Consider the following 27739-nt stretch of genomic DNA (forward strand, 5'->3'; position numbering starts at 1 on the left):
TGCCATACTGCCCAGGAGAAGGGCCTTACCATTTTACTCTCGCGACCCGTGTAGGAGAAGGCCCACTCCCCACATCCAGACCAGCACTGTCTGATGGCTCGTTCTCAGCTCTGCCAATCAGATACGCCAAAAAATCACATTTCATCATTTTACACTGTCTCTTTGATTATGCTTGAGGCTAAATGCATCTTTATCTGCTTATGAGACTCAACCACTTCAACAGACACAATACGAGGGCTTTAGACCCAGCTTGGTCGCCAGCAGCAGTGTGACCCCAACAAGCTGTACTCTGCCCTCCAGCCTCAGTTCCCACATCTCTGAAATGGAGACAGCCGGCCTGGGTGATGAGCAGACGGCTTTCAGGTAAAAACCATTCTATGGTGTGCTGCCTTTCGCCTTACAGTCTGTTCCATTTGGGGGAGAAGCGACATGCCAGAAGTAGCATCATCGTCTTGAAAGACTTAGCAACACCCACTCACACTGTGCTAAAATGGCCCGAAGTATCATCAACAACCCCTGAAATGAAAAAAAAACAAACAAAAAAACAACCCAAACTCACGTCCCAAGAACCAATGCTGCGGTTCATTTGGGGTTTGGGGGGGGGTACGAGGCATGTACAGAGCAACATACAACCTCATCCTAATACTTCTCGACTGAGAGGTAGCTAAAAACGGCATTTCCTGAGACGATGACATCACGGTCAAGTCTGAGAACTGGAGGCTGGAGCTCACGCAGCTGGAACTGCACCGTCCTTGTCACCTCCCAGCCTGAAGGTGGGTGGGGTGTGGGCTGGACCACAGGTCCCTGCAGGTCATTCAGATTCTGTGCTCTTACCTAAGAATAAGGTTTGGTCTTACAGATCAATCTACTAAGGTCAAACCCTTTTCTTTGCTAACAAGTGGAGAACTTCAGTTTGAAATGGAAAAACTCTCAAAGACGTTTATTTTTTTTCATTCAAGGCCTTTTATTTGGTCCAAGAGGCTCTAAGCCATAGACATTAGGAAATATCTCACCACTATTGATGCTGAGCTGATGATCACGCACCATTTTAGTTTTGATAAAAAGAAAAGGAAATGCCTGCCTGAGTACTAAAAACCTCCAATCGGTCTCCCCTACATCTCTCCCTGGCCACAGTGCTCATGCCCGCCCCCCATGAGTCATCAGCTCTGTCCCCTAAGGCAATCCCCAGAGGACTGGCGCGTGCCCCTCGTCAGCAGGTACAGACCCGTCGGCCGTCACCAGCTCCTCTTCCTGCAGCGAGCGAGTGGCCTCTCAGGCCGTGTAAACGGTGCTGGAACCGGCAGAGGGCTGACACGGGGGGAAGTGTTTGGAGGGCCTCAGATCAGCCCGCACAGAAGGCAAAGTCCATGCAGAAAATCTCTTTATGTACTCTGCTCACAGCGAAAGCCCCGAAGGGCCTAATTATATCATACTCTCAAATAATTTAGAGCCCTGACGACCCATTTTCCCAGCCCACAGTAGACGAGAACGGCACACTAAAAGTAGGAACAAGCACCACACAGACCCGCTGCTAACACAAGAGTATAAGCTGGTTGTCTGACAGCACGGAAGAGGCCAGAAACCCTGCGCGCGCAGGCGCGGGCTCAGAACGACAGTCCGAGGCTACTCAGTGAAAGAGAAAAGGGTTCTGCTCCCTCAGCACCCCGCAGTCACACACAGCGACAACTGCGAAAGGATTGTTCGTTTGTTCGTGCGTTCATTCGTTCGTTCGTTCGTTCATTCATTCATTCGTTCATTCGCACCCACCAGACAGCAAGAAAAAACTAACTCTGATCCAGAGCACTGTTAGGAAAGTTTGGAATCTGTTTGCTGTGTTTTGTAACAAAAAGGAAGGGGTTTAAAAGGGAGAGAACTAATTTTAGAAAAATTCCCATGGAAAAAATTTAAAATAAACTTTTAGGTGACGAACAAGGTACCAGGAAATTCACCTCTGTCCTCGTTCGAGAGAAGCAGTGCTGTGCTTGTCCTCACCGGGCTAAGTGAACAGAAACATCTGTTTGTCACAAACGCATCCTGCACGAACACGCAACGCAATATACGTATGACGTATGGAGCTGTACACCTGGAACCTACAGGACTTTATTAACCAATGTCACTCCAATAAATGTAATTAAAAAGTCAAATCTCTAAAAAACAACAAAAAACACATCTTATGAATTTTACTCCTACACAGATTTCTATGAAATAGAGGGAGGGAGTTAGGAAGGAGAGATCGAGAGAGAGATCGAGAGAGAGATCGAGAGAGAGATCGAGAGATCGAGAGAGAGAGAGAGAGAGGAGGCAGAAGTTCTTTTATTAATCATGGGAATCTGATGCCCAATTTCTCTTAGAATTTTAGTAGTAAGAACTACTGCTATTTTCATAAATCTACCAGATTGTGGGTTTTGAACAGTTTCAAAACATACCAGGCGACTCTCTCCTGGGTCCCCGCCAGCGAGACTGGCTCAGAGACACAGTTAAGCAGGCAACGGAGAAACGAACCTGCAGACCCTTCCCAAGCACCTACTCGTCTGGGTGCTGAGAACATCACCATAATCCACTCAGTCCTCTGAGCTGAGACCAAGAAAACCAGCGATTTAAACAAGCTGATAAATGCTAAGGGAACCAGGAAGAAGGACATTTACTGTGCACGAAGCATCAGGCAAGGCCTCTCTTAAAAAAAAACAAACAACAAGCTCTGAGCTGAGATCCAAGGATGAGGAGGAGAGACTGAGGAGGCAGGTGGAGGGGAGCTTTCCAGGCACAGGTGTCGCCATGTGCGAAGGCCCAGAGGCAAGAGAACGCAGCGTTTGTCAAATTATAGTGCTTTGTGGTTACGCTGACTAGAGCTGGTTTTCAGAGTGAGAAATGGGGGAAGGGGTATGAAGCGGCATGGGGTTCTGTGCTGAGTGAGTCACGAGAAACCAGCGGGTGCGGGAAGGCGGAAACATCGTATGCCCTCCACATCTAGCGGCAACCGCACAACCCCGGGGGGAATCCCACGAAGGCCTGAGCTAACGGGTGAGTCTTAAGAAAAACCATACTTCCTCTACTACCTGCTTCCTGGAGTCGTGACACAGAGAAACTCGCCCCAGTCTTTCTTAGCAGAAATGGAAGGCAAACATGCCTACCTCATCTACATACAGAGGTACAGATGTTCGTAGCTCTCGGCTCCCAAAACCAAAGGGCAACTATCTCATCTAACACGTGTGGTAAGGGTAGACGCGGACGTACGAATGGACTTGGACAATTAAACGACACCAACCTCTTAAATGTGCAGGTTGTATGAGATCAGGGTTGGACATTTCCCCGACTTTCTAATCTCGTGTCCATCACGACTTTCTTACTCAGCCTGGAACGAGGCTCTCAGAACGCTCCAGCCACTGCCAACCACGCGAAACAAGACCTGTGTCCACTCCTCCTGGTACACAATCTCTACGCCCTTTTTGGCTCTAAGATGTAGCCGTTTGACCGTCCACACTTCCCGGTCTCTGGACACAGTAAATCTTGTCACCAATGAAGGGTCACTTAGGTAGGAAGTGGGGATTTAGGTGAAGGAAGGCGTTCCTCCCGCCCCAGCTGCACACACTCTGCCCTGCTGAGGCCAGAAGGCACAGCGATGCACCTGCAGAGATGCGGGTCCGAACAAAGCAGAGGCACTGACTCCTCTCAGCTCTCCACAGTCACAGAGGCCCAGGATCTGCGAGTCACTGGCCAGGCGCGGGGTTTTAGCCGCACGACCCGGAAGGACGGACTCATCTGAGTTACTCAGACTGATCCAGCTCAGCAGCTAATTCCGCCCTCCCCGCATGCCCTTCGCTCCTACAGCCCACCACCGCACTTAAACCGAGCCTGCCATCGTTTAGCTCCCAGAGCAACCCCCAGGGGACGAACGCTCCCAAACGGGAACGAGCTCTGATGGGCTGAGTCGCAGGACTAAGAGTCGGGCCCAGGTCTTTACCACCTGATCGCTCCTAACACTGCCACCCGCTCCCCACGGAGACTGTCATACTCACTCACATTTCCTTCCAGAGCAAGGCTCTACCTTGTCCGGCTTCTGATCCCAGGGCCACAGTGTAGGTATTTAACTAGCGTCTGCTGACCGAGTGGGTGATGTGAACTATTAGCATCAAGTCCCAGGGGAAGAACAAAGAGAACCGTTTCTGGGACGGGAACAGACAGACAGACACACACACGTCTTCCAATAACATTGTCTCATTCAATGCCATTTCATTATGATGATGATGAGATGCTGTAGGAACTTTTCTTTTTATCAATTAGCCTACGGTAAAACTGGTTTTGTCATACACAAAGTCACAGAACCTATATACGATGTCAAGTGAGAATTTGCTATATATGTTTTCTCCTTATTAATCCTATATTGCACTCCCCTCTGACTCATGTGCTTGAATCAATGGCTTACCATACTCCTCCTGGTTTCTTAATTAAAAACCAATCATTTCACAAGAGGTCGTCTCATCGATTTGAAAATAGCACTGCACTGGACATGACCCTATGTCCCAATATGCACCCACATGTGCACAGCTGTGTGCGCCCCTGGGGGCTCTGCTGTTTATCAGCCAGGGTCACTTGGGTTCATGGGCACTGCCAAGGAGCGGTGTGGATGGGGAATTCCGCGTGGGTGGGTACCTGGGGACTCTCCATGTGTCCTGGTCTGTGGGTTATGAGGCAGGCACCTCTTTACGCCACCTCGCAGCCTGGAGAGCAGGCCCTGTGAAACCGGCACCTAGATGTCTTACACCAAGAACACCACACATGTGGCCCCCAACAGGCATTACCACAATCAGGCACTCCCTCGTTTGTTTAGTATTCAACAAACATTTATCACATGCGGACTCTGGCAGGCACTGAGCCACACGCCTGTGTGAAACGGTGCCCAGGCCTCCCGAGTGCACCCAGGCAGCAGCTCCCTTATCCTGGCATCTCCCTATCACCTGCGCCAGGCCTGCCCCCACCCCCAGCACCACCATGCGTGGGCGACAAGAAGCCTCCGCCCATGTGATAGAAGGCGCCTCCCGGGTATGCAGAACAACCTGAAACAGGCACATCAGGCCCCCCCAGAGAGTGTCACCACCCACAAGGACTCCCCACCCTACCAGCTTGCCCAAGCTGCATGAGCCGAGAGCAAATTCACCTCCTAGCACCAAACAGCTGATGACCAGAAAAAGAGAATCAACCACAAGAATTCAGCTCGCGACCCGGAGTCTACACTGGTTGCAGGCGAATTGCTGGTACAGGCAGGAGGGGATCTGAGAAAGGGTCCCTCCCAACCGTCAGGCAGAAAACTCAAAGCCCAAATAGTACTGGGGAACACAAAGACCTTTGACAAATAACATCTCGTCCCTCCTCCTCGGACAGCCAGCGGGAACGGTCCTGCCGGAAGCCATGGTGTGGTTACCGCAACCCAGGGCGCATTCTCGCTGTGTACAGGCCATCGCTAAGACGCTTACCAAACACAAACAAAGTCTGGTATCCAGGCAGACCACGGGCTGCCCGCAAGGCTGGCATCTGGCGGTGTTGTCACGCTCACCCAGGCCTGGTCGAGTTAACCAAGCTTTTCACGTTCCTCGAAGAGCAAAGTGCTGCTTTCAGCTCGAGTGCCCAGCATTCGAGATGGACTGAAAAACTCGTTTCTGGACCCAGCAGCAGCACAGAGGCGGCGGCCCCAGGTCACGCCACGCGAGAGTGTTTTCAGTGCTCTGCGGAGCCTGCTCCCTCCAGGATGAAGCGGGAAATGTTGCCAGGCTCTAACACCTGCAAGACCAGTTTTTCTTACTTTTCCCTTCCTCGCTGAAAGGAAATAAGGTTTCCGCAAACGCAAAACCAAAAAATACATATATGCAGATTAGAGAATTAAAGAGCAGTGAAAAAAGGGAAGGCTGGGACGGAAGGCTGCAGGAATGTTCAAGAGTCCCTCCTGGCACACCCTCGGGCCACCAAGTCACAGGCAAGCAGGGCACCGGGGAGGGCAGGGCTGCAGGAGGACGGCCTTTTCGCTTTTTGAAAGAACACTCTCAGTGGCAAGAAGGTTGTTCCTAATAAAACAGATTCTGAGCCGCTGTCCCCAGTTGCCGCGGGGGACGTGAGCAAGGCCCCCCGCGCACCGGCCTCACAGGTCCCCCGTCAGTCCTCAAAGGGCAGCGCTGTGCGGCGTGGACGGCGAGAGCATCTCAAGGACGCCCTTCACGGGGGAGCAGGTAAACACTGAGAGGGTTAAATATTAAAGTCCAAGGAGTGTCGGGAATTCCGTGTACTCCCAGCCTCCGAGACCTGAACTTGGGCTGTGACAGAACACTGCCTCCCTGTGCCTGGAGCCTACCGCTCCGCCGGGGACTCCCGGCATGTTTCCGCTCGTCTGAGCTCCTCCCACCTGGGACGTCTTCCCTCTGCTGCTGTTCTTCAGTGCCACCTCCTCCAGGAAGTCTTCCTAAATTGCCCAGACGGAACTCGTTATCCGCCGTGCACGCTCTGTGCAAGAGGCTCACACCACTTTTTACCCTGGAAGAAACACAGTTCTCGACGCTGTCTCCCTCCCCTCCTTGTCCCAGTGCAGAGTGGGCGCTTCTGGAGCAGAGATGGCCTACTCGTTTCTGGGGCCCATGAACCCAGGGTGGGGGCATTTGACAACGAAAGCTGGAGGAGAGGCTTGCGCCGAGCTCCTCTGCGAGCCGCTGGCCAGGGCGGCCTATTCAGAGAAGGAAGAGCATGAGGCCTTCTGGTCTCCCACTGGGAGGGTCGGAAACTGGCCCTATGGTTTCTGTGGACAGAACGGTGGCCCGCGCTGAGCTATGAAGGAAGGACACTCACAGCCTCTGTGGGCACGGAAGGCTGCGACCCCTCACGGTGCCTTCCCTGTCCCTGGAAGCCCTTTCTGCGACTGCCCTAAGAGGGAGAAAACAGAGCTAAAGGCCTGACTGCCGAATGGCAATGCATGGAACCTCCAGGCTCTTCTCGGAGGTCCTGGCTGTGCTCAGGCAGGACCCTGCAGGGAGTGGATCCCGGTAGGACCTTGCAGGGAGTGGATCCCGGGAGTCCCTCCAGGACGCAGGAATCTTGCCTGACACTTCGAATGCAAGAAATAGCAGGCAGAAGAACGGTAGTGACCTGTCCTACAGTCTGGGAGCAGCGGCTTCGTGTGCTCCTCTGTAACCGTCCACACAATTTACGACAAATGCATCCCTCATGTACGGGACCACCACGCTGAGTGCCTCTGAACGCGTCCCCTCCCCTCTCGGGGCTGGGTTTCTGCGCCTCTGCGCCTCCCTCCCTTCCGTTCTCAACGGCTTAGGTGGGATCTGCAAGTGTGCCTGCATACAAACCGTGGAAGGAAAACAGTGCTCTCCGCCAGCATGGCTGCGCCACGCCTCACGGCAGAACTCTGCTGGCTCCCTGTCAGACAAGGCTAGTCTTTTGTGTGTATGTGGCACGGGGACAGGCTCGGCTGCTGAGAAACCAGGGACGGAACGGGCCAGGGAGCTGATCTAGTTCTAGTCCGACAGCTCCCCTCACTTTACAGATAAAGCGGATATCGCGACCTCTGGCTTTTCATGCCGCTTCCTGTAGAATCTACTCTGACGAACCACGTAAATGTGTAACAGTCGCACGGCTGGCACGATGGCGGGATGAGGCGAGTTTTCTCCAGGATCGGGGAGCCACACACATGGTGTTGCACAGAGATGGACTCTCCTTTGACCCTGACCCCTGACCTACGTATCTGTGACAGCACAAGGTTAACACTGGCGAGAAAGACCAGCCTGAGGGAGCAGGGGCATGGGGAGGAGAAAAAGGCGAGGGCGGGTCTCTGGTACTTACACTGTACTCACGGAGCACCCACTGTGTGCCGGACGCTGATCTGGACACTGAGAAGCTATTGTCAGCGCAAAGGAAGCCCCGAAGATGCTTGCCCTTGTGAGACATTAGACTCTAGAGGAGGAAAATTAGCAATGCAATAGGCACGAAAAATAAGTAAATGGTGACGTATGTTAGAGGTAAACGCTGTGAGGAACAGGAAGGCAGGGCGGGAGCCTGGGAGCCCCGCGGAGGAGGCTTCAGCTTATCCAGGAGGCTGGGCTGAGCGGCACTGAGAAGGCGGCGGGTGAGCAAAGACCTGAAGGAGCTGTTCTCGGCGTATCAGAGGGAAAAGCATTCCAGGCAGAGGGAACGGCCAGCACACAGGCCCTGGTGCTGGGAGGGTGGGGGCAGAGAGGGCACAGTCTGACTTTGTAAGGACTGCCCTGGCTGCTGTGTTGAAATCAGACCGCAGGGGGCAAAGGGAGAGCAGGCAGATGGAAGACCCCGGGGGCCCACGGGCGGGCAAGGATGGTGACGGCTGGAGCCGGCTGGAAGTGGGCAGACGAGAGGAGAGCTCAACTGGTCTGAAAGCAGAGCCAAGGGTCCTGCCTGCAGGAACGGGCGTGGGGTAAGAGAAAGGGACACGACTGGGCCACAGAGCAACAAGACGAGGGACAGCCTACTACGCCCAGTCTGGAGGTCCGGACGCAGACCAGCTGCCAAGGACAAGGCTTTGCTAAGTGCCATGATAGGCAAGTGAGGGAGAGGTGCAGAGCAGGGTCCTGCAGGACCCCAGGCTGGGCTCCAAGAAGTGGGGTCTCCAGTAATGAGGCACCGGACAGATGCCTCCCTAGGGCCAGGTATCCAGCTGGAGACGCAGCTGAACCACGCTCGGCCGGAGAGGAAATCCAGACAAGCTGATTCGAGGTACAAAACAGGAAATAAGAGAGTGAGGATTTAGGGCCACGAAGGGCAGACGCTGAGGAGAGATTCTGAAAGCAATTTAAGGTACACGCAGGGCTTTCTGACATTCACTGTGCCGTCCTCAAATCCCACCCAGGGCTGGAAGAAAGAGAACATTCTTTTGTCTGATGAGTGCAGGGGAGTAAGACACAAAGAAAAATCTCATCATTGTACGAGTCTGACGGCTCCTTGCTTAGGTCAGAGGAAGGGAAGCAAACGCTTGGCATCTCGGGATCTTCCCGCATCACTGAGTGGAGTGGGGTGCGGGGGAGGGGGGGGGCGGGGGGGGCCCGGCTGGATGCGCTGCTTGGGCTCTGTCCTGCCCCCGGCACCTGACTTCACTGCGGTGCATTTGCCAAAAAAACAAAAAATAAAATGTTATAAATAACAGCACAGTGTCAACAGGAGCCGAGAAGAGCACAGGCGAGTTCCTGAAACGTGTGTGGAAGAACCGGGAAAGAGCAGCCCTCACACGCCCCCAGGCCACCACACAGAACCGGGCCAACTTCGGTCTTCATTTATAAAAAACCCCAAATGCTTCACACGTCTATCTTTAAAATTTAAAACAGACAACACCGTTCTATAAATACGTCCCTCCGCCTCTGGCACTCGGGTCTGGCGTCATCTTGCTGGTGGATATGCCAACCTCCTCCGCTCCGGGAGCCCCCCAGGACGCCGTCAAAACCTACCCAGGCGTGCGTGCCCAGCTCGCACCCCCTTGGCCTGACGTCACCGTAAGGCAGCCCCTCCCCCTCGGCTCGGCCTTCTCATCCCTCCAACTGCTGGGGCCACAACCCTTCTGATCGACGTGTACTGATTCTATATTATGCTGGGTACCAAGGGACACAATTCACCTGTCGCAGCTTAAAATCGGCTTCCCCGTAACATTCTAAAACTGGACTATGGTGAAGGCTGCACACCTCTGTACGTTTATGGGGAAAAAAAAAAGACACTAAATCAATCGTACACTTAACACGGGTTAAGTTTTATGGCATGTAAATTATACCTCAATAAAGCCGTTTTTTTTTTTTTTTTAATCGGCATCCACAACTCTGCGGATGTTTCTGTTCAGCGGAGACCCCAGGTGGGGACCTGTGTTCTCTGCATGTGGACAATCTCTACATCCCGCGTGGTTCACAAAGGGGCTGGAACAGAGACTCCGCTGAAGTATGTGGAGGTGCTTACTGGATAAGGAGGCCCCGGGGGGCAGCAGGGAGTGGGGCGCCGGCAGGAAGGTGGCCACGCTGTGCTGTACGACGGGGTGACGGGGTGGCAGGGTGGGGGGGGGGGACATGTTCGACAGTAGGCCGAACCACGTCCACTGCCACGTTTACAGGTCGACGTGGTGAATGTCATCAATCATCTAGGGCTCAACCGAACGCATGTCCGTGTGTGATACAAACGGGGAGCGAGGGCTGGGGAGCTGGACGCAGCAGGCTTCCAGCCAGCTCCTCCGCCTGAGTGCGCACAGGCAAGCCACCTCAGCTCCGTGAGCCCCACGTTCTCCTCTGGCTTTGCATCTCGGCTTTTAACACGTGAACAGTGTCCGCCACACGGCGGGCTCGCCGAGGGCTCACGCAGCACGTGCCCGTCTTCCTTCCACTCCGCCTTCCTCTAGTCACCTTGCGCGACCACCTCCAGATCTCACGCATGGAAGGGCGGACGAAGCCCGAACCACCAACCCCTCTAGGCACCTCCCCCCCCCCCCCCCCGCCGCTCCCCTTCCCATCGGCCCGCTCCAGCAAGTCAGGCGAGGCAGCTCAGGTCTGCTCAGCCAGCAGAGCCCCAAACCTTCCTGAAGTTACTACAGAAATCGCTGGAGTCCCAGCCGCCCCTGGGGCCTGCGGCTGTGGCTCGGAGGGGCTGCTTCTGGTTATCCTCCACCTGGGGGAACCATGAAATAAAGGAGAGCGGGAAGGTGGGAGGAGGCGAACCGAAGGCCAGTGCGCGGAGTGGGGTCGGGCACGCACTGCCCGCAGCCCGCCGTGGGCCTGGGTGGGCTCTGCAAGGTCCCGGTGCACAGGCCGGTGTGCTGAGGACTAACCGAAGGCCAGGGAAGCCTCTTCCTTTCGGCTCGTGCAGAGAAAAGGCGGGCAGGGCAGCCGGCTGGGACCCAGCAGGAACATCCCCGCCCCCGCACGGTGACTGATGCTCAGCCACACCTGGCCCGGGGCCCCCAGAAGCCACTGCTGCTGCTCTCAGGGCTATGGCACTACCTGAGAACTGCTCTTCTCTGAGTAGTGGCCTTGGCCGGTCACTCGGTGTACTCCCCCTTCCGTCTCAAGGCGACTTTAGTTACTGTCAGATGGACAGGAGCAAGAGCGGCCAGAGTGCAGTGAGGGCGGGACAGGAGGAGCCAGCAGAGAGAAGCCTCGGGCCCCTCTGTAACAGCCCGTACAGTGGCGACCCCTCCTGCACGCCTTGACGTCTCGCCTGTTCCAGGAGGCCCCGGACCCGCGTTTCCAGAACACTGTCAAGTCTCCACCAGAACAAGGGAAGTCCTGGCCAGTGAGGGAAGAAACCCATCGCCCTAACTCACCCGGTGAGTTAACTGACAAATAGGAATCAAGGTCCGACTTTCTGGAAGATATCCGGGAGCACGTTTCACTCGGTCTTTCAAAGTCACGCTGAGGGTCTGACACCAGGACCTGGAGCCCTGGCCACTCGGGCCTCAGGGTCCAGTGGGGGAGGTGAGAAACAGACGTGACAGGGCACCCTGGCGAGACCTACTGTGTGGTCAGTGGGGGAGGTGAGAAACAGACGTGACAGGGCACCCTGGCGAGACCTACTGTGTGGTGAACACAGCACTGCAGGATCCGAAGGGAGAGAGATGCGCACTCCCTCAGAAGGCTCTTACTTTCTAATCAGCGAGTACCCACCCTGTGAGAGGGTCACTGACTCCTGTTTACTACAGAGGAGAGACCCCGGAGAGACCCCCATACGACTCAGGCCCCTACGCCCAAGGAAGCAGGGGCCTTGCACTTGCATCTGAGGGGTTGCGAGGATCCGCTCTTAAGGAAGAAATGTGCTCTTGGCTTAATGCCCCGGGTAACAAACCCACCCTTGAAAATTGCATCCAAACGATCACGTGTTTCCACTGCTGGCTCCAAGCTGGCAGCCAGAGCTCTGTGCCCAACAGCTGCCCGGAGCCCATGGCCTTGGCCAAGCGCTACAGGGGGGGTGGCTTTCACTCACCAGACAGTGGGTCTTTGCCAATCATCAAAACATTGGGCAAATTCATTACGATCAGCTGCTGGAGCACTTCCTACAGAAACAAAAAGGACAAGATACCATTAAGAACAGGAAACAAAAATAAAGAGTGATTAAAAAAATTACAGTTTATCAAGTCACTGGATGAGTGTGCAGCCATGACGCGGTAACTGTGAAGCTACTATGTGAGAGGAAAAAACATCTGGGATATAAATAAATGTGAAAAGTCAAAATCAAATGTCTAACCACTATGCTGTGCTTCCAAAACTAATACCAAATAATGCTGTCGACTATAACTGAAAAATAAAAATTTTTAAAAAGTCAAAGCTCATTGTACTATACTGCCTTGAAAACCAAATAAAAATTACGTCTGCATGTGCACAAAGGCCTTGGAAAAAAGAAGGTATATTCCATACCGGGATAGCAGGATTAGGTATGAGTTTCTTTTTTAAAAGATGTCTTTATTTTGATAGGATGGTTTGCTTGTGCAGCTAAAAAACGCAGAATGAAGATTAAAGAGATGCCACTGGGTGTCTGCCACTTGGTGACTCAGATACTAGCGTTGAGCAGGTCTCTGGGACAAGCTGCAAATGAGGGGACTCCTCTCGTTTACAGCAGTGACGTCCCTGGGACAGGGACGAATCACAGCTCACGTGCGCCCAGCAGAGAGGAGGCGCAGGACATGAGCTGCCTCCTGGCCCTCACGCCCAGGGTCTTCACGAGACGGCCCAGGCACCCGCCACCAGCCACGCCCCCGCCTGGGTGACTTTAACACGCTGTCCTCAGGGGTGCCGGCTCACGACCGCCCACCCACCACAACGTTTCCCAGAGCACTTCCAGGGCAGGTCGCCTCTCCCATCCAATGGGCTCATTTTTCACAAATCAGAAGACAAAAACCTAATTTTACAGAAAGTAAATAAGGGGGTAGGTTTCATAAGTATTCTTGGTCTTACAAAAGTGGTTGTGGCAAAAAGTCTTCACCAACAATGCTCCTCTTCGGCCTTTTAAAAAATGTTTCCACTGAGACACAACAGTTTTCAGGAGTCACCCTATTGTGTCATGTGAGGAATCTGTGTGCTCAGTATCCTGCCAACGAACACGAATGAGGGAAAGGGGGACGATTACACAATCGGCTAATCCCACAGGGCCCAGCAGAACACCCCAGAACTACCTCCGAATCATCGGATTAGAATGGTGGCCTGGGCAAGCAGGCCAGGAAAGGACATTGCCACCACAGACTATAGGAAACAACGTCATCCTCCGTCATTACCCTTCTACAGCTCCAGTCCCCACCAGAAACCGGGGGGAGGGGACGCTAAACCGTGAGGTGTACCCCACTCCCAACACAACAGGCTCCTTTCCAGACTCCGTGCTGGAGAAGTCTTTATTATCTGGGGTCACATGTCACCACATCAAAGATGGCTAATGTTTTCACAAACATGTCTCAGTTGGTAAATACCTGTGCCGGACAGGTCTGAGTTGTGTAACAGTCTCAGCCCTCCTTCAGCCTTGGGAAAATTCAACACAAAAAAACTGTCTCTCAACTAAATGGCTCCCCAAAGGATTCCAGTCACACCCTGGGACGAAACACAGGACGGGCGAAAGCCCCTTTCCAGCTGCTCGTCCCACCAGAGGGGCCCTGAGGTGGGGAGCCCCTACCCGGCCTCAATACTCAAGAGTTCTGCCCAGTTTCTAGAACATTCATTTATTATCACCGGCTAACCACCTAAAATCCCTTTTGAGGCCTTGGATGGTTTCCCTCTGCCGCATCCAAGTGAGTGGCGCATACTCGCATTTCTAAAGGAATCACAGCACATGAAATCATCTCAAAGGTCTCTGCAATACTGCAAAGCGGTGTGCTTATGCTGATGATTATCTAAGCAAAAGACTGCTGGAAACGTGGCTAGAAAATATTGCTAGAAAACCCATGTATTCTTCCAAAACGGGGTGTTTAATTTTGTCTAATCAGTACTTTATAATTTTCCCCAAGAAATATGTCACTTGTGCAATTAAGAAGCGATGTCTTACGAGAGATTTTTTTTTTTCTCTATTTGCTTCTTTCAAAACACCACGGATTTCCTAAAATCTAGTCCTATGGCCAAAAACACTCCATAGCCATCATTAACTGTTCTTCCTAAAGAACCACCAATCACATTTCCAGCAAAAGTGGGCTATGTGTCAAGGGTGGAGCCATCCAGTGGAAATATAATGCTAGCCACACATTTCAAATACCCGGTAGTTACCTTAAAAAAGTAAAAATAAACTTTAAGTCTTTGTGTGGGAAGCTTTAAGCCAATACACCCAAAACATCATCACCATGTAACCAACATAAAAATCATGAACATTCTACATTCTTCTGAACGCATCGTTGAAATCCAGTATACAATTTACACTCACAGCACATCTCAATTCAGATGCTAAATTTTCATTGGAAACATTTGCTCTGAAAACGTAGTTTTGCATACTCAAGTTGTTCCAAATACACCTAAAAGTTTTCCAATAACTGAATCGAGCACTGATTTTTAAATTTAAATTAAAAAGTCCTCAGTCACACCAGCCATATCTGGGGATCCTAACTGCTACATGCGGCTAGAGGCTCCCCAACATCGGTGACTTAGGAGACTTGCCATGGATCCCTGAGGCAAATGAACATGTCCCCTCAGGGTGGCAGGGCCTCCATCTAGTGGGACATGAGGAGGCTGCTGACGAGTGGACCCTCCCACCTGGCACTCGGAACAGAAAGCCACTGTGGAGGCCGCAGCTGACACTGGCCTGCGAGGCGGGCACCTGGTCACGCCCCAGCTGGCTGCACCCAGTGGGACACCCAGAGAGGCCACGGAGTACAAGCCCAGTGGTGTGCTTAAGCAGGTCCCCAATTTGGGACCTCCTGGCACCATCTAGGCCTTCACCAAGGCCACTGTCACACCCCCAGGCAGGAATGAGGGTGCACACAAGCCTTGACGTAGTCTGTCTTGTCACCCGACCCTCATGGCCTCATGTGGGCAGGAGAGGAGTCAGGCTTGAAGTGCGGAGCTCCTGGTGACATGCTCCACGCTGCCCTCCACGGAGCACGCAGGGGGCGAGGAGGGGGGCGTTAAACCCTGTGATCCAGGTGGGATTTGTGTTCCCTCAGGCTGGCTCTCTGACCCTCGGCCACGACGCTGGGAAAACCCCGGGTCCGCCTGTTTGTAACAAGACCGCGCTAGCTGTATCCTGGAAGGCTGCACTGGCCCCGGCTTTAAACAATCCAAAGAACAAGTCACACAGGTGGATCCGAGAGGGTGGGTGTGTCTGGACTTGGGGGGGGAGCGGTGGGGATGGGTGGGGGACAGGGCTGGAAAGCTCTCTGTAATGCACACCGCCCAGGCTGAAAATCTAAATCTGGGATCTTATCAATTCTAATGTCCTTCCGGGCTCCCATGATAAAAACAAGGCCCTTCACATGTAGGTGAGGGACGGGACAGGCCAGCACACTCCCCAGGAAGCGTCTGTCACCCCAGCTGGTGGGCCCCAGAGGCTGCATCTGTGTTTGCACACGTGTCAACAAGCCCGGCCAGTCGCCCGCCACTGAGCTCCAGCTTCCTGATCCAGGCCCTCTGGGGAGTGTGGTGGCCAGTCTGGAGGCCCGTGGCACTGGCTCTCAGAGGTGGCGAGAAGCTCTAAGAACAGAACAGGAAGGCGAGAGGAAGGAAAACTCACCTTCCCACTAGAAGAACCCCCTCCTGAGAAGTACAAACCTGCTCAGCGGGAGGAGCACAGCACATGGAGGGAACAGGGACCCAGTTCCAGGCTTCACAGGTCATCGAGCTCTGCTGCTGACGGGAAGGCTGACAGGCGAGGGAGATGAGCAGACTCCGGAGGCTCCTCGGTGCATGCAAAACTCACACCTGATTACAACTAAGCGCGTGGCAACAGGGCTCAGATCCTTAAAACAAGCCCCTCAGACTCGCCCCTGAGAACTGTGTGTGTCGTCCAAACTCTTAGCACACTGTCTACCTCACAGAAAAACTGTCAACGGCAGAAGAGCAGACACCCTGAAGCACTGGAACCAAAACCTCAAAACAGAAAGCGTGACGGGGCTGTGTGCCAGGGGAGCAGCAGGGAAGATGTTGGGGAGGCGTCGGGGAAGGGAAGACGCGCCCACTCACTCTGCTCCGGAGGACGGAGAGCGCCGAAAGGAACGGATGGACACCTAAGTGTACGTGCAGCATCAATAATGTTTAAAAAAAAAAAAAAAACCCTCAAAGGAGATAAACCAAAACGACAGGACTCTATTAGAAAGATCGGGGCAAAAGCCAAGTTTTCCCAACATTTTTCTAAAGATTCTGTAATGCGGTTATAGTAGCTTAAATTATTTTCACCTCGGTGGTGCAGCTTCCCACACAAAGAACGTATCATTAGCAGCACCTATTTATCAGATATTGAGCTGTGACCACTAAAAGTTTTTTTTTAAATCCTTTCCTCTGAAACAATTTACAATGTATCCAAGATGAAAATGATGTAGATTACTGTTTAAAAAAAAGAAAAGCGCTTCCCCCCAAATCAAAATGCACGCCGGCGTCTCCCATCAGGAAATATAAAGCCTGTGCCTGCGGGGAAGAAGAGCTGTGGCCAGGAAAACCCAGGCAGCCCGACCAGGGCGGGCGCAGGGGCTGGCTGGGGGAAGGGGTGGCCTCCCAGAGCACTGGCCCCTTCAAGACGGCAGAGTGCCACCCACCACCTCAGGCAATGTGGGGGCCTCACTGCAAGGGCTTAAAATTCTGCCAGGGCTCAGGCTGACCTCTGTGCCTGCTCAAACAGAAAGGTCATCTTCTCCACAGGTGCAAAAAATGCCAGGTCCCGGGAAAGTAGCAGGGTGTAAACACTTTTGTGTGTGCGTGTGTTTGTGTTTGCAAGGCAAGGGGATCTTAGTTTTATTCCAAACACTGGGATTGTTCGATTAAGAACAATGATTTCAGGAAGAAATGGGAAGAAATCTTTTTTTTTTGCCCGACAAATGAAAACTGAATTTTACGCCTGGACATTTTGCCAGGAAGGAAAAATGCTACTAAAGGCCAAGGAATGACCTTTGTTAGTGCAGAGTAAATGACAGAGAAATCTCAGAAAAGTGAGAACACCCAGCTGAGGCATCCAGGAGGAAGATGATGCTCACGGCGGCCGAGCAGATCACGATGATCCGGACGACAAAATGTGCCTTCCACACAGCCGAAGAAACACAAAGGACCTATCTGCGTTCTCAGAATCAGTACTGAAAATCATAAACATTGCGATGCCCGCTTGGAGTGTGCACCCAGCACTCACACAGCACACCTTATGGTCAGGTTCAGATATTCAAAAGACACACGCTGAGCACAGTGCCATGAGCTGAGAGCTCTCAGCCTGGCTGAGAAGGCGGGCAGGTGACCAATCCCAGCACAAACGGCCAGGGGTCGGAGCAGCACGGCGGAGGGGGTGCTGCCAAACTCTGCTCAGACAAGTCTGGGAAGGCTTCTCAGAGGAGGCGGCTTCTAAGCTGGGCTGGGGAGAATGCCTAGGCGCCCAAAAGGTAAATGAGAGAGCCGAGAAATTTATTAGCTGCTACGTGAGGCCAGCACGTTAAGCCTTTGGTTATACTGGACCATACACACTCTGCCTCTGGGGGATTCTCCTCCTCACACTTCCCCGGCCCTAACTGCCACCAGCTAGGACGTTATGCACGCTCCAAAGCCCAGCGACAATGCCACCTCCCTCACACAGCCACCCTCGATGCCCTTAATGGTTTCCTTGCCCCCTAGCTCCTCGCTCTTACCTGCCCACTTCTGTGGCACTTTCACATTTTGCGTTGTCAATCAACTCCTCACTCAGAGACAGCAAAAAGCTGCTAATAGGGGCAGCTGACAAAACCAGACTGATCAGAAAAGATTCCTGAAAATTTACACTGAATGTTTTTTTTTTCTTTTTCTTTTTGTGGAAGAGGCGTCTTCTCTCTCACACAATAAAACAAGGCAACCAAGTCCTGAAAGCAAAAGGCCTTCTGCCACTACCCCGAAGGCAGTTACTTCTGTTAAGTTACTTCCTCCGCCTCCCAACAGGGCAAGATCAGCCACCCTGTGCCTGAAGATTCCACTGCCTGTAGGTGTCAACGAAAGGTAAAAGCATCTCAAAGCGAATTTGCCAAACTGGTTTGAACACCATGCTCTGCAACTGTGAAAACCCAAATGTGATCGCTTTATGAGCAAAGGAACAAAGCAATGTTAATTCTGTATTCCTAAACCGCAGCAGTGACTCAGGCAGGAAAGGTCTCCCACGCGGGCCACTGCTCCCAGGCTATTCCAGCGTCCTAAACCCCACGGTGACAACGCCGCCAGAAACTGCACGGCCCTCGCCAAGGTTCTTGCAGGTGGGATGCCTCTGGGATTCCGACAGGCTGAGATACCGGCACGGGAATCCACAGAGAGACTCACAAGGTCAGGGGTATGTTTCCAGGTCTGCCGCACACCCAACTGCAGGGAGAGTCCCGTCTCTCTTATCCCGACAGTCACGCGAGGTGGTCAGGGCAAGAATTACCAGGATTTTCAACCTGAGGGAACTGTAGCATGATGCTGGTGACAGGGTTTAGGGGCAGAACCCAGATTAAGGTCAGGGTTGGACGCTCTCGGCTGGTGAGTTGTCCCCTGCACAACACCGACCTCCCAATGACCCGCCCCGGGTACTCTCTACAGCTAATTTGCTTCATACCTTCTATAGTGACTATTTACAGCCTGCTGCCCCCTCCAACCAATCACACCTCCACATCACCTTGTCTGAGAACAACAAGGACTTGACCCCCAAACCAAGCGCCACAGCCCACTCTCTGGGATGTTCCCACTAGGAACGCGGTTTTCTAGTTTAGCACCGAGAGGAGACGTAAGCCTGATGGTTTACCCTCGGCTGCCGGTCTGGAGCCCGGCCTAGGGGCTGTGTGCCTGGAGTTCCATCTGGACACGGGGCTCCGTTTCTGCCGAGCTCCTGCTTGGACCGGAGCAGAGGCCCTGGCAAACGAGTGGGTAATGAAGTGCTTTTATGTTAAGAGGCTGTCACGTAAAGCCACTGATAGATTCAACCCATCTGTTCCACCTCGTCTCAATTAATCCTGGGGTCCCCAGGGCCTGAAACCAGCTCAGATCCACACGAGCCCAGGGGCACCGGCTCCCCTAACTAGGTCACACGTCTCAGGACCCAGCGATGTAAGGCCACCAACTCGGGCTGCCTACGGTTACCACATCACCAGGAAATGCCCTCCCCCAGAACACTTCGTAACAGCCTGTCCTTACGGCTGTGCTCAGAGAAACAAACCGAGCCCATTCTCTTGTCTGCAAGAAGAAAAAGTATTTCCTCTGAGCTGACTGAGGAGACCTGCGGGAAGGGGCACCTGGAACCTCGAACGCCGCCACGTGAGGGCAAAGCTGCTCGTCGTGTGGCCTCAGGCAAGTCACAGTCCCCCTCTGAGCCACATCCTCATGTGTAATGGGACTAGGACCATCTCTAAGAGATGTGTGGCCCCTTCGGGAGCGGGGACACGGTGCTGACACAGCGGAGCACAGCACGCCTTTACGGAGTAAACCCCGCAGGGCTGCCCTCTCTGAAAACAGGCCAGGGCCCGCGCGTCCTGGAAGAACCCAGGGGAAACCCGACGGGGATGTGAGTGGAGGAAACGTCAAGTGTCCCCACGAGCACTCGCCACCCTCCCTTTAGGGCTTGTACGATGCCTGGGTGCGGTCTCCTTATCTGATGCTAGGAAGAGCCTGTTCTAAGCAGCTGGACCAAGGAAGGGGGCACGGGGGGGGGGGGGGTGCCGCCCCGGAAGCATGGGCAAAGCACTGCTTTCATGTCCTCTGAGAAGAACTTCTGCCCATAAAAGGTGTTTCAGGGACCATCTCACATGCTGAATTCAGGCCTGGTCACCAGCAGCCAAGGTTGGGAGTTAGGAATGAACTCTGGCGATGGCGTCAGCAACCACAGGTGCAGGGTGGGGAAGGGACCAGGGCCCAAGACGGACCTACAGACGGATGCGCACCCGTGCATACAGATCCCAGCCGACAGCAGAGGGTCGTAAGAATCAGCATTTTCCCACCAGAAGAGCAGGGCAACTGAGGCCCAAAGAAAATCATGGGCACACAGCATCACATTCAGCTCTAGACACCCAGGTCTCCCGGGACTCCGCCCCAGGCTCTTCCCACCACACCAAGGAGCTCACTTCCATTCAGCAGAGACCTCTGAGGGCCTACTGTGTGCCAGGACCACCCTCCCGTGGGGTCTCTGGGGGAGGGGGAGGGAGGGCTGGGCCTGTCCTCACACCTCAGTGCCTCGGGTGGCTCAGGGCTGCCCTGTCCACTCCTCCCTGCTCAAACAGCAGCATCTGTGCTTGGGGTTGGTGTAAGGAATTCATTTTATGACAGTGAGGAATCTAACAACTGTGAATCAGCCGTTGTAAAGCCCGCCCATTGTTTGAGCTTCCTGGAAAGTCGACATTGTTATAGATGGGCAGGCGAGGGAGGGTGCAGGGCCCAAAAGCCAGCACCGCCCACCAGCCAGAGTGCAGCATGCAAGGGTCACAGCAAGCCAGGGGCACTCGTCGCACAGGCTGGAAGAGCCACCACCAGGTTTAGGGGACCCTCGTCAGGTGGGGGGGTTCTGGGCTGATTCCCCGGGCACCTGCCGCCCTGGGCATGGCCGTCCCGTCTCAGCAGTAGCCGAGAATCACACGGCATCTACCCACCCACTGCGCTCCCCTCGGTTCCACGCTACCCCTCACCCCACGCCTGCAGGCGCCCGTCTCAGGCAGGGATGCGGCAGGCGCCACGCCCTGGCAGGCCACACCTGCTGCCTGACAGTGCTACACCAGTTCCTCACTCCCAGGGGCACATCACAGGAGTGGCGGAATGCCTGGGAGCCTCCGGCTGCAGGTGGCAGCCTGCCGGGGCCTGCGAGGGCAAGGAAAGGCAGGCGGAGAAGCCAGGCACCGCATCGCCCCACAGTGTGAATGTCACAGGATAAACTGCACCAATGCGCCTGAGTCAGCCGGGCCTCCAAATCCATCTCCCCGGGGCAGGGCGCTGGCGGGCAGCCATTCACTCTCGGTCACACCGCCATATTTCCTGGGCACCTACTCGGTGGCAGGTGGTGTGCTGCTTAGAGGGGGCAGTGTAAGTAGACAAGACCTCTGTCCTCAAATCTAGAAAATGCAGAGACAGACGAACTCAACACAATGGACAGGAAGCAGCGAGGGTGTCCGGGGTGTGCCCTTGTGGAGCCCATAGCCTGGCGACAGACAGACCTGCTGGCAAGTCCGGTGCCCTAACAAAGCAGATGTGAGGCATCTGAGCCGAGGGACAGTGAGCGCACACGGGAGGGACTAATCCGGAAAGGCTTCCAGGAGGAGGTGGTGCTGAGCTGCTGGGAACGAAGGTGCGCTCCAGGTGCATGTGTTCGTACTGGGGTCATGATGGTGGCAGGGAAAAGTAGCGGCAGGCACTCCCCCACCCCGTCTCCCGACACAGGCACTGGAGTCACACGCCGCAGTCCCAGGATAAAGGGGAACCAGAGCCCCCGCTCAGCGCGTCGGGGGCTGGCGCCCGCTCTGCGCTCATCTCCACAGCGGCAGCAGGGGCTCTGGAGTCCCCTAGCCTGGCCCACGGCCTATTCGTCACCGCTAGGCCTCAGTTTCAACCCCCGTGTTCGGTCTCCAGGTGGCTGGCATCACACCTAACCTACAGGAGACCAAGCACAGTGCTTGGCCCGGGGCCCCCGGTGGGTGCTGTTCCAGACACCCTCGGGGAGAACACGCACGCCTGACTCCTGCTTCCAGGGTCCCCGCTTAGAACAGCTCTGCACGCGCAAACGCAGGAGGCCTGTGGTGACGGGAAAGTGAGACCCGCAGAGGCCACAGGCACCTGGGCGTGGGGGTTCGCCCTGGGCTCCTCAGGATGAAGAGACCCTCCCTGCCCCGGGCTCACCCCAGTCCTCCCCTTCGTTATCGCTCAGGGCTCAGAACCAGGCGGGAGGAAGGACCAACCGGGAAGCCTTGGCCATCCTCTCCGCACTGCCTTTTCCCTTTTGGCCTCAAGAGGAAAAGCCTGCACTGCGTGAGAAGGGCTGGCAGGGCTGGCAGGGCGCTGGGCTAATCCTCAGGGCAAGTCTAGGCCCAGGGGGAGTGTGCGTGGCTGATGAGTGATGCCTGCCTGGGGCGGAGCCACAGAGTCTGGGCCTCAGAGAATGCTGAAGGCTTAGGGAAAGTGGGTCAAGTTCTGTGTGAACCTGGAGGGAACTGCGAATTCTCCACAGCAGATTAGTGAGCGAGGGTAGACTGTATGACTGCCTCCTCCCCGCAGCCTGCCCCTGCAAAAAGCTTCAGACGAAATACGGTGTTAGCAAACAAATCTTGTGAGCTGGTCGCTTCTCCACAGGAGTTTGCAACAAATGATCGGACTCCCTCTAAAGAGAAAGTCGGGAGGGTTCTTCTATCACCAGGAGTTTATTCTATAGCAGGAAACTGGGGGAGGGCGACTCAAGACACACTTAAAAACTGAGAAGGAAGGTTAAGAAATGACAAACAAGTTTGTAATGACTAACATCTCAGCAGGAAGTGAAAATCTCAACAGATGGTATGACTTCAAGGCAGTTGCCCATGCAGGGGGCTGGGGAGGGGCTGGGGGTGGCCTGACCCCCAAACCCAACACCTGATGTAATCCTCTGCACCCTCCGACACTTCTCCCAATGCCTTCCCCTACCCAAGCCCCTTGGTGGGAAATGATCACTTCCTCCTCTGTACCCCCCAAGCCCTGTCACAGTGTACCCAGAGTTCAAAGCGACTGGGACCTCAGAGTCTTAGGGGCAGGTGCTGTGGCATGCTCACCTCTGAACCCTCCCTGCCACCCCACCCCTAGAATTTTGCATGTGTGCCCACAGCAGATGCTCACCAGCTGCTGGCTAAACTCAACCAACTGACCACATGGGGGAAGGGTCTGGCGAGAACATTCGCCTCAGGACCTCAGGCCACTAAACACACCCTCCCCGTTCCAGAGTGCAAAGAACACTCTCTCTTGAACTACAACAAATCATGATGCCTAATAAGCTGGAAGCTGGCCAGACACTGTATTAGCTCATTTAATGTTAACCAGCAGGTGTTACCCCTGGCCCCCCAGCAATTTGCCAAAGCAAGATCCATTTGATCCAGAAATGTTTTTGATTGCTGGGGATACTAGCGGGCAGGCTGGCCTCTCTGGTAGTAGCTCCACACGCACAAGCTGCCCCCCTATGCCAGCATGGCCGCCTACCCCTCTGCACAGCGTGGCTCAACCCTGTGCCCACCGAGACACTGCTCTTTGCTAAAGTAGAAAAAAATGAAAAGAAACAGAGGCCAAGCCAAAGCAAGCTCATCTCAGACTGTCCGCCCTGAGCTTCTCTAGCGAGTAGAGGGGTCATAGTGACCACTGAGAGCTGGCAGCACAGGCTGGGGACATCGTAGCTTCAACAGGCACAGGTGCGTCGTGGGGGCCTCTAAGTCTATTCCTGATAAGTCTATTCGCTGCTCGGGGCAGGCTGAGAGGTGAGTCTACACCTCTGCTGTGCACTCGGCTGGTGGACTGCTGTGAAAATTACATTTCAGAAAACGAGTGCCAGGCACACGGCACCGAACAGCTGGCAACTGTGCTGCTGACCCCGGGGGTCGGCAGGCACGGGTCCTAACTCCCTGACTAGTGAAGCTCAGAGGGGCAAGTGACTCGCCCAGGTCACCTGTGGGTGAGTGGGGCCAGGACCCAACGCCAGGTCTTCGGAGTCTAGACACCAATCTAAGATCCTGCTGACTTTTTAATCCACAGTATTCACGGTGCCTTGCAGTGCCAAGATCCATGGGGGTCAGCTGCATGCTACATCCCTGAGAATTGCAGTACTCTGTGAGCGACAGGGACCTAGAAATAATGACTCACACGGGATTCGAGATATTAGAAGACAGGCAGACCATGAGCGCCCCCCAGCTCGGGGTGTCAGGGACCTGGGCACTGCGCTGCACTCCAGGCAGTGAGGAGGAAGGCATGCTGGCACCCTTTCAGGAAGGCTCAGCACCGCCACTCATATCTCCCTGGGCCAAAGGGCCGGGCCCCGCTGGAGGGGAGGCTGGGGGTGGTTTTATTAAGGAAGAAGGGGGATGGACAGGAGCTGGGGAGTAATCTGCCACATAAGGAGAGATAAAACACAGCCTCTGGCCTCGTGGAGATTACCATCTCGTTAGAAAGATACGCGCGTGTGGAAATGATCAGTGGGTGAGGCCGTCTGTAACAAGGCACTGATTGTGCGACACAGATAGGAAACAAGTGGTTAAAGAGTAGAGCCACAGGCAGCCGAGTTCACTGCGACCGGCGGGCATCACGGAGGAAGACCTGCGCTGGATGGACAGGCACCAGGCCAGAGGGAGAAGCAGGGGGACGGGGGGCGGCTGCAGAACAGTGGACCCCACCCCCAGTGAACACTGGGCCTTCAGGGCATTTGCTAAAACGAACTTGCAGTGCCGGGTGGTGAACCTGATATGTACAGATCTGGGTTAATTATTAATCATAATCCTTGGCTCATGACACTCATCCGTGGTCACACACGGCTCACTTTCATTTAGTTACTTTTCACAACGTAATAACCACCTGCAAACCCACCGCCCAAAACAAAGGCTGGGACCTTGACAATAACCCATCTCCAACCGGATGGTGCCCCCATCCCACCCCCTAACCCCTCTCACCCAAGACACCATCAGTCTGAATCAGAAGTGACATTCCCTCACTCTTTTTTATAGTTTTACTGCATCAGTAAATCTTCCTAAAGAGTACATTTTAGCTGCTCTTAACTTGATAAGAAATAGCACTGTACGTACTCTTGGGGAGCACACGCTCCTTTTACCTAGTGGTTATGATATTGCTAAAATCCATCTACATCAGTGCACGCTGCCCTCGTTAATTTGTTTGGACAGCTGTATAATATTCCATTGTGCGGCCGCGTCTCAGTGCATTCATCCATCCCCCACCGATGGGCATCTGGGCTGTTTCCAGGCTTCTGCTGCTGTGAACAGAAAGGCTGTGAACATTCTTGTACAAGTATCCTGGGGTCCAGGCACAGGAGCCTCTCTCCAGAATACATCTAGGCAGGAAACCGGCTGGGCCACAGGGGCTGTGGATGGTGAACTTTAGGCATCAATACCAGACCGTTTCCCAAAGTGAATGCACCAATCTGCATTCCCTCCGGCAGTGGGTGAGAAACGGAACAGCGAACACTTAGAATACGCTAGAATTCACCAAGTGCTTTGATCCTTCCCAACTCCCTCGTGTTAGCGCCCTCTTCACAGGGAGCAGACACTGACCCAGAACCACAAACTAATGAGTGCGTCTTAACTGCCAGCCAACCAGACTCTAAAACCCAGTGCTCCTCCCAGCAAGGCTTCCCACTCAACAGGCCAACTCTTGCCAGACAGAGAGTCTAGAAGAGCAAGCATGACGTTGCAGACAGAGGATTCCATCAAGGAAGACAGCTCAACAGGGTCAAGTTCAGGGTCAAGGGCTTAAACACAGACACCCCTAGGCCAGTGTGTATTGGATCCAGGCTTTCTCACCCAGGGCTAGGAAATGGGCCCACGGATGAGCTGCTGTGAGGTCTGGCTGGTCTTTACAGCCAGTGTTTTCTCACTCCGATATTTACTGCCCGACTCATGAGCCTCCTCACAGCAAGCCCAAGAGAGCAGGAAGCTGACGGTGCCGCCCAGGAACAGACTGCAGCGCGGGCTCACCTCCTGCCACCCTACTCCAGCACCTGCTCTCCTTGGCTGAAGACAGGTGCCAGCAATGGCCTTCCACAGCCAGGTCTGGGACCTACACTGGTGTCTGGGCCTCCCACCGAGTACCTCACTCCCCATTTCCAGTGGACCTGCTCAAAATCAACACTCACACATAAAACAACTTTCTCTGCCCCTAAGAAGTTTAATTACTGGAGAACGGATCTACCCTGAAAATAGGATGAGAAAATTTAACTACATGTAAAGGGGCTTGGAGTTGAATCTAAGTGTTATGGGATGTCAAAATGGGGCCAGATGGATGGCTGGGCACTGGACAGGCCCACTGTGTGAAAGCACCTCCATGCAATGGGATTCAATGGGATTGGACCCTAAAAGGACCCTCGCCTGGGGCGCACCCTCCGGCTTCTAATGAGACCTTGAGACTGGCAGGGCCCCTCCCCCATGTCATCGGTGTCCGTGTCTGTGTGGTCGTCATACACAGATGCTCGATAAATGTTTGTCCAATAAAAACAAAACGCACATTACTATTTATACAGGAGTGCCCAAAAACCTCTGTACAATGTCCCTGACAGAATTCTGGTCATCTTAGGGTAGATGAAAACACTCCGAGTTTTCAGAAAATATTACAGAAAGAAATATATCTGTGTTCAACGAGAAGGAGGAAGCAAGGAAGGAAGAGCGAAGTGCTGGCGTTTGAGTCCCACATGCATCTCTAAGTAGGTAAAACAGTCTTAGGAGAGGGAACCAGCAGTTACACACAAGCCCAGAAGTTTTCGGTAGAATCCTACACACTTAAAAAACTGCTCCTGTGAAACGATTCGAATGTAAATAAAGGGAGAGACAACAGAATACCCCGTGTACCCACCCCTCCCTCCAATTCAACGATGAGCATCTTGTTTTCCTTTTGTTATAAAATGAAAAGAATTTTAAAGTCCAGTGTCATCTCATTTTCACCCCGCCATCAGAATGCGTCTCTAAAGAATACTGGAATTTTCTTACATAACCACAATTACATGAGTTAAACATTTTTTCCCTATATGCTTCTTAAAAGGAAGCGGTGTTTGGAGGGGAGTCAGCCCAGCCGTGGGAGCTGGGAGGGCGGGGTGGGGAGGGCGTGGATACAGAATCCCCACTGGGGAAACCTGCCCAGCAGACGGACGCCCACGGAGGATTTCCCGTCTGCACACCCCAAGCAGGTTTCTGCTTTCTCCCCCTAACGACTGGCCAAAGAGAATGTGAAACTGGGGGGCTGACGACACACAAGGGTGTAGTAACGGCCGGGGGAAAATGAAGCAATTCTTTAAGTGCCAAACTGACTCCCTGTCTAGCAAGAAAAATGAGCTAAAAACTGGGATGGGAAGCAGCGTATGCCTGAGCTGCCCTTTGTCTAACCTGCTGAGAGTACTTCTCCCCTCGCGGTCAGGGTCAGGCCTGTGCACACGACGGTTCCTGGAGAAGCACCTGGCTGTACAGATGCCTAAGTGACAAGTGCAGGGGCTTTCTCCACAGGGAGTCCGAGTCTCCCACCCTGCCTGCCCTTCAAAGGGGGCTGTGAGCCACCAGACCCATCATACATCACCAAAGGGGCCGCATGGGGAACACGCCCCAAGTCTCGGAACACCAGTGCACAGGTGCAGGGGACGTGGCAGGTGTGACAAACCGGCCGGTGAACATAGAAGGAATCTTTTGAGGTTAGGATATCATCCTCTCTGCATTGTCCATGCCCATGACGTTCTTCCTGCTACCGACACATCGGGACAGAGCGGAAGGTGGCAGCTTGTGCACTTTCTGCCCCAGGTGGCCAGTCTTTTGCCGAGAGACAGTCCCCTTGGAGGGGATGGCAGGATTGTCTTCTATCCAAACTGGGCCTCTCCTGCGAGACCCAGCTCAGTCCTCTCTCCAGTCCGAGCCCGGCTCCCTGTCTCCTTCCTGGGTCCTGTGGTGCATTTTCTGAACAGCCCA

The 27739-nt window shown here is 54.0% G+C and overlaps 1 protein-coding gene across 4 annotated transcripts in view; it reads right to left on the reverse strand.

Annotated features, from left to right (window-relative positions):
• The window catches only part of CCDC88C (coiled-coil domain containing 88C), a 110029-nt gene that overhangs the window by 53851 nt on the left and 28439 nt on the right, over nucleotides 1-27739 (reverse strand). For 2 of the 4 annotated variants that reach the window (XM_036238627.1, XM_036238630.1), the window contains exon 4: nucleotides 11971-12040. The exons of 1 other annotated variant lie outside the window; for it this stretch is intronic. In XM_036238627.1, the coding sequence (XP_036094520.1) occupies nucleotides 11971-12040 (70 nt within the window). Of the gene's footprint in view, nucleotides 1-5341; nucleotides 6989-11970; nucleotides 12041-27739 lie in introns of those variants that run through there. One more of the 4 variants, XM_036238628.1, reaches the window with a different exon arrangement.

Source organism: Rousettus aegyptiacus, unplaced genomic scaffold (genome assembly GCF_014176215.1).
Source record: "Rousettus aegyptiacus isolate mRouAeg1 unplaced genomic scaffold, mRouAeg1.p scaffold_m13_p_3, whole genome shotgun sequence".
Lineage (NCBI taxonomy): Eukaryota > Metazoa > Chordata > Mammalia > Chiroptera > Pteropodidae > Rousettus > Rousettus aegyptiacus.